Source organism: Dendrobates tinctorius, unplaced genomic scaffold (assembly GCF_039654945.1).
Source record: "Dendrobates tinctorius isolate UK_male_01 unplaced genomic scaffold, ASM3965494v1 ptg000129l, whole genome shotgun sequence".
In the NCBI taxonomy this organism is placed as follows: domain Eukaryota; kingdom Metazoa; phylum Chordata; class Amphibia; order Anura; family Dendrobatidae; genus Dendrobates; species Dendrobates tinctorius.
In genome coordinates, this window is record NW_027361797.1 from 34994920 (window position 1) to 35010115 (window position 15196).

At 50.7% G+C, this 15196-nt stretch overlaps 1 protein-coding gene across 1 annotated transcript in view; it reads right to left on the reverse strand.

Annotated features, from left to right (window-relative positions):
* The window catches only part of TMC7 (transmembrane channel like 7), a 55021-nt gene extending 42149 nt beyond the window's left edge, over window positions 1-12872 (reverse strand). Inside the window, exon 1 of the mRNA XM_073542953.1 lies at window positions 12702-12872. Coding sequence (XP_073399054.1) covers window positions 12702-12846 — 145 coding nt within the window. The 5' untranslated portion in view covers window positions 12847-12872. The remainder of the gene's footprint in view (window positions 1-12701) is intronic.
* Window positions 12873-15196: the final 2324 nt, after the last annotated feature.

Here is a 15196-nt window from a genome sequence, read left to right on the forward strand (position 1 = left end):
CTGCCTGCTCCATCACTCCCATAATTGTCTGCTCCATCACCCCATCATTGCCTGCTCCATCACCCCCATCACTCCCCTCATTGCCTGCTCCATCACCCCATCATTGCCTGCTCCATCACCCCCATCATTGCCTGCTCCATCACCCTATCACTGCCTTCTCCATCACCCCATCACTGCCTGCTCCATCACCCCATCACTCCCCTCATTGCCTGCTCCATCACCCCCATCATTGCCTGCTCCATCACCCCCATCACTCCCCTCATTGCCTGCTTCATCACCCCATCATTGCCTGCTCCATCACCCTATCACTGCCTTCTCCATCACCCCATCACTGCCTGCTCCATCACCCCCATCACTCCCCTCATTGCCTGCTCCATCACCCCATCACTGCCTGCTCCATCACCCCCATCATTGTCTGCTCCATCACCCCATAATTGCCTGCTCCATCACCCCATCATTGTCTGCTCAATCACTCCCCTCATTGCCTGCTCCATCACCCCATCATTGCCTGCTCCATCACCCCATCATTGCCTGCTCCATCACCCCCATCATTGCCTGCTCCATCACCCTATCATTGCCTGCTCCATCACTGCCTGCTCCATCACCCCATCATTGCCTGCTCCATCACCCCATCATTGCCTGCTCCATCACCCCATCATTGTCTGCTCCATCACCCCATCATTGCCTGCTCCATCACCCCATCATTGCCTGCTCCATCACCCCATCATTGTCTGCTCCATCACCCCATCATTGCCTTCTAGACCATCACTCCCATCATTGCCTGCTCCATCATACACACAGACACACACACACAGACATACATACATACACACAAGACACCACCTCTCTCCTCTCACCTGTCCGCAGCATCGCCCGCGCTTCCTCCCTCACACAGCAGCGGCCGCTGAATGATGACGTCATTCAGCGGCGCTCCTCTGTGTGAAACAGGAAGCGCGGCCTCCGGGCAGGAAGCAGGACGGACCCTTGCCGCTCCGCTCCTGCTATTCACTCTTGCAGGCAGCGGAGCTGCCGTGATCGCATCGCTCCCTGCCCGCCGCTGCACTGCACTGCAGGGTGGAATTGCTGCTGCCGCGCCGCCCCCACACACATGCCGCCTGGGGCGGACCGCCCCCCCCGCCCCCCCCACGCTACGCCAGTGACTTCTGTGACCTCTGGTACTTCTGCTTCTGTTTTAGACTCGGCTCGTCTGACCACTCTTTCGCCACCTGGTGGTACTTGGGCTTCTGCTCAGTGTTGCTACGCTGTGTGAGCAACCTCTCTTCCCTCACCAGCACCCCCTGGTGGAGGTTGCGCTATACTGCGCTGCAGTAGCATGACACTCAGCCTCTCTCTCGCTCTGCTCATCTCCCCTACACCTTCAAAAACTTCAATAAGCAGCTGTAATCGGATTCCTCAGAGAGCTGATGGTCTCCTGTGTTAACAATGTTGGATTTTAGCTGTAGAGGTGAGCTCAGGAGGTGAGGAGGAGGAGAAGCAGCTGATATAGAGAAAACAAAGAATATTTCTCTGATTAGAAATAAGCCGGATTACTTACCGGTAATGCTCTTTTAAGGAGTCCACGACAGCACCCACTGGAGGTATCGTATTCGATTTGGAACAGGAAACCCTACAGAAAGATAAAAGGGGCGATCCGCCTTTCCGCCTCAGTTTTGCATTTCAGAGTACCAGGAGGACCGCCAAGGATTAGGCAATGTTTTTGCATTTCTAAACTTCACTTATCCATTCTTAGCAGATATACTCTATTATTGATATCTTTAGCAGGGAGGTAAGTGAGCGGGTGCTCTCGTGGACTCATTAAAAGAGCATTACCGGTAAGTAATCCGGCTTTTTACCCTTCGCCACGAAAGCACCCACTGGAGAGATTCCAGAGACCATCACCTTGGTGGGACCACCGTGCCAAGGACAGTCCTGCCAAAGCTTAGGTCAGAAGTTGATGAAAGGTCAAGTCTATAGTGATTATAGAAGGTAGAAGGAGATGACCAAATTGCCGCCTTACATATGGTTTCAATTGGAACGTCTCCCCTCTCGGCCCAGGTGGTTGCCACTGCTCTGGTGGAATGTGCTCTGATGCTCTCCGGAGGATCATTTTTCGCGGAGTAGGCTAAGCGAATGGCATCCCTGATCCATCGGGAAATGGTGCTCTTCGTGACGCCGTACCCTTTTTTACAGCCCTGAAAAGATATGAACAGAGCTCTACACTGCCTCCAGCTCCTGGACCTCTCAATATATTTTAGGACAGTTCTTCTAACATCCAAGGTGTGGAATTTCCGCTCCTCTGGAGTGGAGGCATCTCCAAAGAAGGTCTGGAGGAGTATCTCTTGAGATCTATGGAATTTTGTTGATACCTTAGGCAGGTATGAGGGGTCTGGTTTTAATATTAACCTATCTTAGTATATCTGAAAAAAAGGGTGGGTCTATGGATAGGGCCTGGATATCACTCTCCTAGCAGATGTCAGTGCTACTAAGAGGGTCGTCTTGAGTGACAAGCATTTGAGGGATATCGTGTCTATCGGCTCAAAGGGTTCTTCCGTCAGGGCGTCTAAAACCAGATTTAAGTCCCATGCAGGGATTGCAGGTATGTGAACCGGAGTTATCCTTTCGCAAGCTGTAATAAATCGTGAAATCCACTTATTCCCTGCTATATTATGGCCGTATAGTGCCCCTAATGCGGACACCTGGACTTTCAGTGTGTTTACTGCCAGGCCCAAGTCCTTTCCTCTCTGTAGAAATTCTAAGATAGGAACTATCGGGACTTCTGTGGTATGAGGCGCTGTATGAAACTACAGGAATTTTTTCCATATCCTTGTATAAATCTGGGTAGTGGACTGCTTCCTGCTCTGTAAGAGCGTAGCAATTAGTGTTTCAGAAAAGCCTCTTGATCTTAGTAGCTGCCTTTCAAATTCCACGCCGTCAAGTGTAAGCTGTCCACTTGGGGGTGGAAAAAAGGGCCCTGGGAGAGTAGGTTGGGAATCGAAGGGAGGACCCAAGGATCTGTCACCGACAAAATTCGTAGCCATGAGAACCACGGTCTCTTGGGCCAGAAAGATGCTATCAAAATCACTCTCGCCTTGTCCTCTCTGATCTTCCGAATGACCTGTGGCAGGAGAATTATCGGAGGGAAGGCATATGCCAGGTTGAACTTCCATGAGGCCTTGAGGGCATCTAGTATGTCTGGGTGATCTGACGGAGACAGGGAAGCAAACACCTTTGTCTGTTCTCTTTCGTGGCAAAGAGGTCCACCTGAGGTTGCCCCCATAAAGCTACTAAGTCCTTGAAGACTCGGCGATTGAGGCACCACTCCCCTAGCCGAAGTGTGTGTCGGCTTAAGAAGTCCGCCTCTTGGTTGTTCTCTCCCCTGATATGAAGAGCCGAGAGGGACAACAAATAACTTTTGGCGAAGTTTAAGATTCTTGCCGCGGAAGACATCAGAGTCTCTGATCAAGTACCTCCCTGTCTGTTTATGTAGGCCACTGTAGTGGTGTTGTCCGACAAGATCCTGACATGTTTCTGTTGGAGCTGTGGAAGAAAATAGTGCAGAGCATAATATACTGCCGTCAGCTCTTTTAAATTAGACGAGTATCCCCATTCATCTCTATTCCACCTTCCTTGACAAAAGCTACTCCCCATATGGGCTCCCCAGCCGTGGGGGCTAGCATCGGTGGTTAGGATACGAGATGGTACTATAACCCATGGGACTACTGAGGATAGATGGTTATCATCTAGCCACCATTCTAGAGAAGTCAAGACCTCCTGTGATAAGGTTATCTTGCTCTTGAGGTGACCACCATGTCGCCTGTCCTCTTGGAGGATCTGATGCTGCAGTGAGCGGACGTGATACTGGGCCCACCGGACTGCCGGGGCACAAGAATTGAGCGACCCCAATAACGACATTGCCCGTCTCAGAGACATGCGTGGTCTACTTATGGTTGCCTCCGCTTTCTCTTTTGTGAGTGCAATTTTTACCTGAGGGAGTAGACATCTCTGGGTTGTGGAGTCTAACTGGAACCCTTAGAACATCTGAAGGGAATGCGGAACGAGTCTGGACTTCTGTACATTGATGATCCAGCCTAAATCCTGCAAAGATGAGATCGCGTCAGCCACACGTCTGGTACACTGGGTGACCGAGTTCCCAATAATTAGGAAGTCATCTAGGTAAGGCACGATTAGAGTGTCTTTTTGACGAAGATAGGCCATCACCTCTGCCATCACCTTGGTGAAGATTCTTGGCACTGTAGAGAGGCCGAAAGGCATGGCTGTATACTGAAAATGACGGATCTTGCCTTCGAATACCACCGCGACCCTTAGGTACTTTTGGTATCTATCATGAATAGGAAGATGATAGTAAGCATCCTTCAAGTCAATCCCAGCCATTACACAGTTTGGAAAGAGAAGCTTTATGGTGGATCTGATTGATTCCATCTTAAACTTATAATTTTTTATAAACGTCTTGAGCTTCCTTAAATTTATAATTGTCCTAAACGTACCATCTGGTTTGGAAATTAAAAATAAAGGAGAGTAGAATCCTCTACCTTCCTGTCCCTCTGGGACTTCTACTAAAACCCCCTTGGATAGTAGGCTCCGAATTTCCTCTTCGAGGGCCTTTTGTTGAACTATAGAGTTAAGGCGGGTTATGATAAAGAAATCATAAGGGATTTGAAGGAATTCTATTTTCATTCCTTCTTTAATTATACTTAGAATCCATGGGCTCGAAGTTATTTGTTCCCATTTTGAATAAAAAAATTTTAATCTACCCCCTACTGGTGGGTCTAATTTTTTAATATTTATTTTCCTTCCGGAATGTTGAGCCCCTGAACATGCTACCCTTTTGCTTTTCCTCCTTCGTGGGCCATCTATTTGGTCTATCCGTTTGTCTCCTTCCAAACGGTCGCCTTTTAAAGGTTTTCCTGTAGAAAGGGATAGAAGAATCAGGGAAGGCCTACTTCCTTTCTTTTGCTTTGGCGAGTATGTCATCTAGGGCTTTCCCAAAGAGAAACTCACCCTTGCACGGGGTGGCGCAAATCTTAGATTTTGATTGCACATCCCCCTTCCAGCTCTTCATCCGCAGTGCCCGCCTGGCGTTGTTTACAAGAGCCGCCGATCTTGGTGCCAGCCGCAGAGTATCTCCCGATGCATCGGCCATGAAGGCTGCTGCCCCCCTGATTAATGGAATAGCGGCCCGTAATTTTTTCCTAGACACGTTCTGCTTGATTTGTTGATCCAATTGGTCCAACCATAGATCTGGCGGTGCATGTGCTGGCTACTGCTGGCTTAAAAATTCCCGTGGTTGATTCCCAAGACCTTTTCAATGACGACTCTGCCAACAAGCCTGCGTCTCTGCCGGAATGGTGGACTGTTTCGAGGTAGAGGCTACAACGGCATCAACCTTTGGCACTTTGGTCCATTTTAATAGCTCGTCATCGCTAAATGGATATTTTCTCTTTGAGGCCGATGGGAGAAAACCTCTTTGATCGTGTTTTTCCCACTCTCTCTTTATTAGGGCCTTAACTGCCGGTATCACTGGCTCTCCTTTTCTTTTCCGCCAACCCCGCAAACATAATTTCTTGTGCGGTTTGGGCACCCCTTGCTTCCTCACACCCCATAGTGTTCCTCACGGATTTCACCAGGTTATCCACACTATCCAGGGGAAAACATGACCGTCCCTCCATGTCTGATGATGATGACGAGGATGTGAGTGAGGAATCGGAGATTAACCCCTGTTCTTCCTCTGACTCTGAGCTGAGGGTCACCTGATTTTTTGCTCCTAGCCTCTGAGGGAGTACTGGCACTGGTGATAGCCTGTATTTCCTCCCTAATTATGGCCCGAATGTCCTTTGATGACACTGCCGGCCCTTGCCTAGTCTCCTTGGTGCACTGTTTACAGAGCTTTTTGGGGTAGGAGTCAGGGAGAGGTTCAGCGCATAAAGCGCATTCTTTATGCTTGGATTTTTGTTTTTTCTTCGCCTGGAGAGGGGAGACATGGCGAAAGGATCCCGTCCTAGGTCTTGACTCTCCCACCTCGTTCCTGCGGGCGGTGTCTGTCCTGGTGGTGCGGTCCCTGGAGGATCTGCCCCCCGCAGAGTCTCCTGCTGGAGCGTGCGCTTCTGTTGGGGATGACATGGTTCCTGCCGCTCAGCTGCGGCGCTTGTTTAAATAGATTGCTCTTTTTTTTCCCGTGCCCCCGGAAGTCGCTCCTCTTCCCCGGGTTCCCGCACATGCGCCGTCGGGCTCCTCAGCCATCCTGCCCCGGAAGTTCACTCATTACTTCCGGGGCTCAGGAGCCTCTGTGCTGGCTGGCTACCGCGCCACCGCTTCTGTATGTGGCCAGCGCTTCTCCCCACGCTACCGCCACCGCTGCTCTTCTCTCTTTTTTTTTATTCTCTTCGCGCCACTGGCGCACTTACCGCTCCCTGCAGCGGCAGCTCCTGCGCGTTTGGTGCCCCCGGGTGCGCTCCTAGGTGAGACCGGGCGCCCCCCCCCCGGACCCGGTCATCACCTCTCCGCCATCAGACGAGGGGGGAGCCGTCTAACGGAGTCTCCCCCGACGCTGCTTCCGGATCGCAGCCCCTGCCGTTCTCATGGACACTGCGAAGGCGGCGTGCAAACCCAGGTACGTCTTCCTGAAGGATTAGTCCTGAGGTTCCCTGGAAACAGGAAACCAAAACGGAGGAGGAAAGGCAGATCGCCCCTTTTATCTTTCTGTAGGGTTTCCTGTTCCAAATGGGGCAGATCCAATACCTCCAGTGGGTGCTGTCGTGGCGAAGGGTAAAATTAGAATCTTGAATACTTGGGCGATTGATTTATGCAAAGTTCGTTTTAAATAATTTAACTTTTCCTGCATCTTGTACAACACAAGTATCTATCAATTAGCTGAACTCCAACTCTACTACATGCCGACTGCAGCTCGGACTTCAGCTTCCCTCATTGCTGGCCAATGGGTATACAAAAAGTGGTAGTAATGGGCAGAAAAACACAAAAAAAGTTAGTCCTGATAGCTGGTGCAGGAGCAGGTACAAGGAAGGGAATGTGTTGCCAATACGTTCCATTTTGCATTCCTTCCACCTTTACACCTGATGTCTTTTCTATTCACTTTAATTAGGTGGGCCGAATCGAAAATAGCTGGAAAGAAGGTGAAACGGAGTCCAGTCTCTTCAGTGGGACGCAATGGAGCAGTCTACCTCGCTTCTGTGTCTCACAAGAATTACGGTTAGACCCAAATGACCGTTACAACCTTTGATTGGCTGCAGCGACAACAAGAGACTGCATGTCACTATAGGGGGCAAAAAGAATAAAAAGATACACAACAATGTCACAACGACTTCCTATACACAGGTTTTGCCTTTTGTGGCTTCTTTTAACGGCTTTCAGGTTACGAAGGCCACGAAGCAAAGTAACTTGGGTCCTGTAAAGACGGCTTATGCTTGGAGGATGCAACTCTTTCACATAATGAATCTACAAAAAAAAAAAAAAAAAAGCAAAATGGCGCCATGTACAAATACCCAGAATTTTTTGTGACTTTTGCAGCAAATTTTGCTTAAAAATCCACATCAGAATAAACATGACAGGTTCACAAACTCCAAAAACTGATAATTGTGAGCCCCAATGGGGACAGTGGCACTGTCTGCAAAGAGCGGTGGAAAGTAATGGCGCTATAGAAGTAAAGTAAACGTGTCCCTTTTGCTGCAGGTTTTACATGGTGCATAAAATACCCCTATTATGCATAAATGCATATGGACAAACAGACTGTGACTATTCAGACTGCCAAACCCAGGCAAGTGATGGGGCACACTAGCCTCGCCTGCGCTGCAAGTATGGAGCGGGCTCAGGATGCCAGCACCTGCCTCTAACAACAGAGTTTAATGCCTTAGATGCCCTATTAATATGGACAGAGGCATTTAAAAGAAATCTGTCAGTAAGATATGGACAGAGGCATTTAAAAGAAATCTGTCAGTAAGATCAACCACCTCCAAACCTCATCTATGGACAAGCAAGGCTCTGAAATGCAAATCCATTGACACCTTTATATATCTTCTATCTGTTGCTGCCTTCCTGAGAAATTAGCATTTTCATTCACATGCAAATGAAGTCCTGAACTTTCTGACAGATGGAAGGAAATGGGAGCATTGATGGTGCTGTCACAGGGGGATCAGGACTGCCTCCATCAGGTCATATACCTTCTTTCCCTATCTATATCTATTTTTTCTTTCTATACTGATTTATACCACATAAGCTATTTAGATTTTACAAATATTTACCCCTATTATAAATCTGGATCCACTTTGTGGATACGATTTCCTGTGTTTGTAAGGCTTCCAAGTGCCCCCTACTGATTTTTCTGTTACATTTTGGGTAGAGGTATATCTCCTTGGAGAGAGTTTTTTGTATTTGGGTCTCTATTTTTACTCTTTCTACTTTTTAGAATTATTTGTGAATAAAGATTTGTACATTTTATTTAGCATATGCTTCCTTGCTCTGTTTTTTGGTGTTTGTATTTTGGAAGTGACGCATACCTAGCCATCCCTCTGTAGGTTATCTAATTAAAGAATGATCAGAAAGTCATATGGACCCCAATGATACAACCTACAGCGGGTACCGGAAAATACCCAGCCCTGGACACAACTTTGTCCACCGAAAAGTGCAAAGTTACAGCAGCCGAGGAGGAAAAACAAAAAACAACAACATTATTATTATTATTATTATTTATTTATTTATATAGCGCTATTAATTCCATGGTGCTGTACATGAGAAGGGGGTTTACATACAAAGTTATAGATATCGTTAACAGTAAACAAGTTTACAATGACAGACTGGTGCAGAGGGGAGAGGACCCTGTCCTTGCGGACTTACATTCTACGGGATAGTGGGGAAGAGACAGAAGGTCGGGGGTGCAGCAGCTCTGGTGGTGATGAGGCGGCAGCTCAGGCGGTGGTGAGGCGGCAGGATGGTCATTGCAGGCTGTAAGCTTTCCTGAAAAGATGGGTTTTCAGGTTCCGTTTGAAGGATCCGAGGGTGGTGGATAATCGGACGTGTTGAGGCATGGAATTCCAGAGGATAGGGGATATTCGGGAGAAATCTTGGAGGCGGTTGTATGAGGATCGAATAAGTGTGGAGGAGAGTAGGAGGTCTTGGGAGGACCGGAGATTACGTGAGGGAAGATATTGGGAGATTAGTTCAGAGATATAGGGAGGGGAAAGGTTGTGGATGGCTTTGTAGGTCAGTGTTTGTAGTTTGAACTGGATGCGTTGGTGAATTGGGAGCCAGTGGAGGGATTTGCAGAGGGGAGAGACAGGGGAGTAGCGAGGAGAGAGGTGGATTAGTCGGGCAGCAGAGTTGAGGACAGACTGGAGTGGTGCAAGAGAGTTAGCAGGGAGGCCACAGAGGAGAGTGTTGCAGTAGTCAAGGCGGGAGGTAATGAGGGCATGTACAAGAACCAGTATGGTCCCGGACATGGCTCCATAGGGAAACGGACATGGTCCCGTATGGTCCCATTCATGGCCAAGTATGGACACGGACATGGCCCCGTAGGGAAACGGACATAGCGCCTTATGGACACGGACATGGCCCCGTATGGTCCCGGACAAGGCTCCGTAAGGAAACGGACATGGCACCTTATGGACATGGCCCCATAAGGACACGGACATGGCCCCGTATGGTCCTGGACATGGCCCCGTAGGAAAACGGACATGGCACCTTATGGACATGGCCCCATAAGGACAGGAACATAGCCCCGTATGGACACGGACATGGCCCAGTATGAACACGGACATGGCCCAGTATGCACACGGACATGGCCCAGTATGAACACGGACATGGCCCAGTTTGAACACGGACATGGCCCAGTTTGAACACGGACATGGCCCAGTTTGAACACGGACATGGCCCAGTTTGAACACGGACATGGCCCAGTTTGAACACGGACATGGCCCAGTATGAACACGGACATGGCCCCGTATGGACACGGACATGGCCCAGTATGGACACGGACAAGGCCCAGTATGGACACGGACATGGCCACGTAAGGACACGGACATGGCAGCGTACGGACTCAGACATGGCCCCGTATGGTCCCGTATGGTCCTGGACATGGATGTTATGAATGGGTCACCGAGGAGGAGAGTGCAATAGGCTATGCCACCAGAACACCAGAGAGGTTGGTCGTTCAGCGGATTGCAGACCCCTGATCTTAACAACACAACTAGCAGTAGCCGTGGAGCGTTCCTACGTTGCCCTAGACGCCTCGTCACAGCCAGAGGACTAACTAAGCCTAAAGACAGGTGAAATCTAAACTGCCCCGGAGCAGATCCCCAAAGGAATAGATAGCCCCCAAACATATATTCTCGGTGAGACAAGATGAAGCACAAACACAGACAGAAAATAGACTGAGCAAATGATGGGGCCCACACTGACTAGGTAGGACAGGACAGAAAAGGCACTGTCTGCAATTACACAAAAACCCTAATAATTCCAATACGACTGATGTACAAAAATACTGAAGTTTGAACAACCTCGCCCCCACTATATCAGCACTCAGGTGTGAACTGGCAGCTAGCAACAGGCTAATACAGAAGGGGACTGGGCAAACAAACACAAGATACAAAAATACAGGGCAGGAGCCAGCAGCCCCAGGAGGAGCAAGCTGACCTCTGACCGCAAGGCAAAAACAGATGCAAAGGGTTTAGCAAATGACACTTAGCTGAAAAAATGCAGGATCAGGCAGGAGACAGAAATCCTCAGTAAGCAAAGAAAAGAGTATCACCGGCAGTCACTGAGAGAAGTCTGCTCGCTTATGTAGTCCCAGTCACTACCACCACGCCTCCAATTATCTTCTGCAGCTGTTGGGTTAACATCATGTTGACCAGCAACACTACCAGCAGTATCCACCAGAGGGAGCATTGCCTCAAAAGTCGGATCAAGATTGCTCACAACACATGGCCCCGTATGGTCCTGGACATGGCCCTGTATGGACACGGACATGGCCCCGTATGAACACGGACATGGCCCCGTATGGACACGGACATAGCCCCGTATGGACACGGACATGGCCCCCGTATGGACACGGACATGGCCCCCGTATGGACACGGACACGGCCCCGTATGAACACGGACACGGCCCCGTATGAACACGGACACGGTCCCGTATGAACACGGACATGGCCCGGTATGGACACGGACATGGCCCGGTATGAACACGGACATGGCCCCGTATGAACACGAACATGGCCCAGTATGAACACGGACATGGCCCAGTATGAACACGGACATGGCCCCGTATGGACACGGACATGGCCCCGTATGGACACGGACATGGCCCCGTAAGGACACGGACATGGCCCCTTATGGACCCGGACATGGCCCCGTATGGACCCGGACATGGCCCCGTATGGATGGCCCAGTATGAACACGGATATGGCCCCGTATGGACACGGACATGGCCCCGTATGGACACGGACATGGCCCCTTATGGACCCGGACATGGCCCCTTATGGACCCAGACATGGTCCAGTATGGACACGGACATGGCCCCGTATGGACCCGGACATGGCCCCGTAAGGACACGGACATGGCTCCGTAAGGACACGGCCCCGTATGGACACGGACATGGCTCCGTAAGGACACGGACATGGCCCCGTAAGGGCAAGGACATGGCCCCGTATGGACACGGACATGGCCCCGTAAGGACCCGGAAATGGCCCCTTATGGACCCGGACATGGTTCAGTACGGACACGAACATGGCCCCGTATGGACCCAGACACGGCTCCGTAAGGACACGGACACGGCTCCGTAAGGACACGGACACGGCCCCGTAAGGTCACGGACACGGCCCTGTAAGGACAAGGATATGGCCCCGTATGGACACGGACATGGCCCCGTAAGGACCCGGACATGGCCCCTTATGGACCCGGACATGGCCCCTTATGGACGCGGACATGGCCCCGTATGGACACGGACACGGCTCCGTAAGGACACGGACATGGCCCTGTAAGGTCATGGACATGGCCCCGTAAGGACAAGGATATGACCCCGTATGGACACGGACATGGCCCCGTAAGGACCCGGACATGGTCCAGTATGGACACGGACATGGCCCCGTATGGACACGGCTCCGTAAGGACACGGACACGGCTCCGTAAGGACACGGACATGGCCCCGTAAGGTCACGGACATGGCCCCGTAAGGACAAGGATATGGCCCCATATGGACACGGACATGGCCCCGTAAGGACACGGACATGGCCCCTTATGGACCCGGACATGGTCCAGTATGGACACGGCTCCGTAAGGACACGGACACGGCCCCGTAAGGACACGGACACGGCCCCGTAAGGACACGGACATGGTCCCGTATGGACACGGACATGGCCCCGTAAGGTCACGGACCTGGCCCCGTATGGACCCGGACATGGCCCCTTATGGACCCGGACATGGCCCCGTATGGACCTGGACAACAGTGGACATGGTCCTGTTTAAAAACTTCATTGAACTCAATGGGGTCATTAATAAAACTTTTACCCCTGTAGAAAGAAACCCCCCAGTGTAGCCTGCTCAGCACCATCTGTGGGGTGCTTGGACCCTGTCTCCTAATGTCCCAGTACACAAGGTGGTCCTTCTGCATTACGTCACTCTTACTCCTCGGGACGTCACGGAGCGCGTGTGACTGACTCACTACAGGCCGGGCCACTTACCGTTATCAGCCTCAGTGTCCATCTCCCCCGGGCTGCGCTCGGTCACACAGACTTGTCCCGGGACACCTCCACTTGTGCCAGGCTGGGCGGGACTACGCCAACCCCTCCCGAGCTCCGCTGCCCCCTCCTCACACCAAGTTGCCATGACGATCGATGAGGAGGGTCTTCGTATCCCGGAGCAGTCTGATTGGTTGGGAGGTCTAAAGTGGGCGCGTCTTAGTCCAGGTGTTACACACAGGAGGGGGCGGAGTTCGCCGCAGTGAATGAGGTGTGCGAACACGTGACCTCACCTGAGAGGAGAGGGGCGGATGTGATGACACGTGACTTGCTGGTCACTAGTTTGGAGGAAAATTGCGTGACGAGCAATTCCATAACACCTGCCGCAATGACAACGCAGATGTGAACGGAGGCTAAGCAGGGATAGCCAGAAAGTGCGTCAATATACAATTCCCCCACGGACTCCCAGACAATCCAATAAACGCTGCCTTCCACGAATTTTCCTAGTATTTTCCTGGACGTGTCCCAGTGCCAAGGAGGCCTTTGTAAGTTGCACCTTCTGGAGAGAGGCGCCATGAACAGCGCAAAGTAGAAACAGTGCTGCAAATATTACTACTAGGGGTGTCTCCGGGTGTGAACGTGACCCTCTAGAGGGTTTATTCCATTCCGGTAAAAGGACAAGTAATCCGTGCATTACTGGTTGCCTGGCATTGGTTGAGACATTGACATCACAGCAGCCAGTCAGTGAGCTCACGGGAACCAGTCAGTGAGCTCACGGGAACCAGTCAGTGAGCTCAGCGGCTCTGATCGGGGCGCTGTGTTTACACTGGCAGAGCCGCTGTGCTCACTGTCTATCGACGTGACGTCAGCGCCTCATCCTATGCCACACACCGGGAGCAGTGGTGGATAACCGCCGGTGGACCTGAGGAAGCTGAGTACAGACAGGGACAGGGACATTCAATGTGACCACCTTCTTCTCACTTTCTAAAAATAAAAAAAAAGACTTTCTCATCCCCGTCCACCTCACCTGCCCCCCATGTCCGCCAACTAGCGCACCCCCGCAGAAACATCGCACACCTAGACAGTCACACACTCTCTGACTCTCTTCTGCCGCTGTCCTCCATATCTTCACGACACATCGCCACCTTTTCCTACAATGCCACAATCGCATCAGCTGTTGATCCGGTCACCCTTCTCGTACACGAATGCAACAAATCAATAGACAACCCTGGCACAACAACCTCACTAAAAAGCTTCAGCGAGTGTCCAGGGTTGCAGAAAGAAAACACGATCACAAGGAGACTTCACTTCAATCAAAAAAGCAGCTATCACATTCAAGTCGGCCCTGACCTCTGCTAAACAGGACGACTTCACCACCCTTGTGTCTTCTCTATCCCACAACCCTAAACAGCTATTCAACACTTTTAACTCTTTCCACCGCCCCTTCCGACCTCCCCATCTCTGCAGAAGACTTTGACGCACATTTCAAAAACAAGATCGACTAAACCAAGCAAGTCTATTGCTCAACCAGCAAAACCCCTATGTATAACAGTCCACTACCCCTCCCTCATAACCTTCCTCCCCACCATCACTGAACAAGACCTTACTCATCTTCTCTCCATATCACACCTCACCACTTATGCACTTGATGCCATCCCATCCAACCTCCTCCCCAACTTCACCACCCTGCTTAACCCGGCCCCTACACTCCATCAACCTAGCGTTAACTTCTGGTACCTTCCCTTCTGCTTTCAAACACACCCATCCTGAAGAAGCAATCCCTCATCCCGACCTCTGCGTCCAGCTATCATCCCATATCTCTGCTCCCCTTCGCCTCCAAACTCCTCAAACAGCATGTCCTCCCACCTCTCATCTAACTTACTCTTTGACAATCTACAAACAATTTTCCGTCCCCAACACTCCACCGAAACTGCCCTGACAAAAACTACTTACTTTCCGCCAAAACTAGCAGACAATTCTCTATACTCCTCTTCCTAGACCAGTCCTTCGACTTCAACATAGTCAACCATTTGTTGCTACTTCAGATCTTCTCTTCCCTTGGCATCAAAGACCTTCCCCTATCCTGGATCTCCTCATACCTTTGTAACCGCACATTTAGCATTTCCTATTTCCATGCTGCCTCCTCATCCCGTCCTCTGTCTGTTGGAGTCCATCAAGGCTCCGTCTTCAGACCCCTGCTCTGCTCCATCTATACCCTTGGCGTGGGACAACTCCTAAAGTCCCATGGCTTCCAGGATCACCTAAAAACTAATGACACTCAGATCTACCTCTCTGGCCCAAGTGTCACCTCTCTGCTGTCCAGGATCCCAGAGTGTCTATCAGCCATATCCTCCTTCTCCTCTCTCTTCCTAAATCTCAATGTGGATAAAACGGAACTCACCACCTTCTACCACCTCCAACTCAAAAACATTTCCAGTATCCCATCCTTTTCTCAACCCTGAATCTACTAAAATATTAGTACATGCCCTCATCATCTC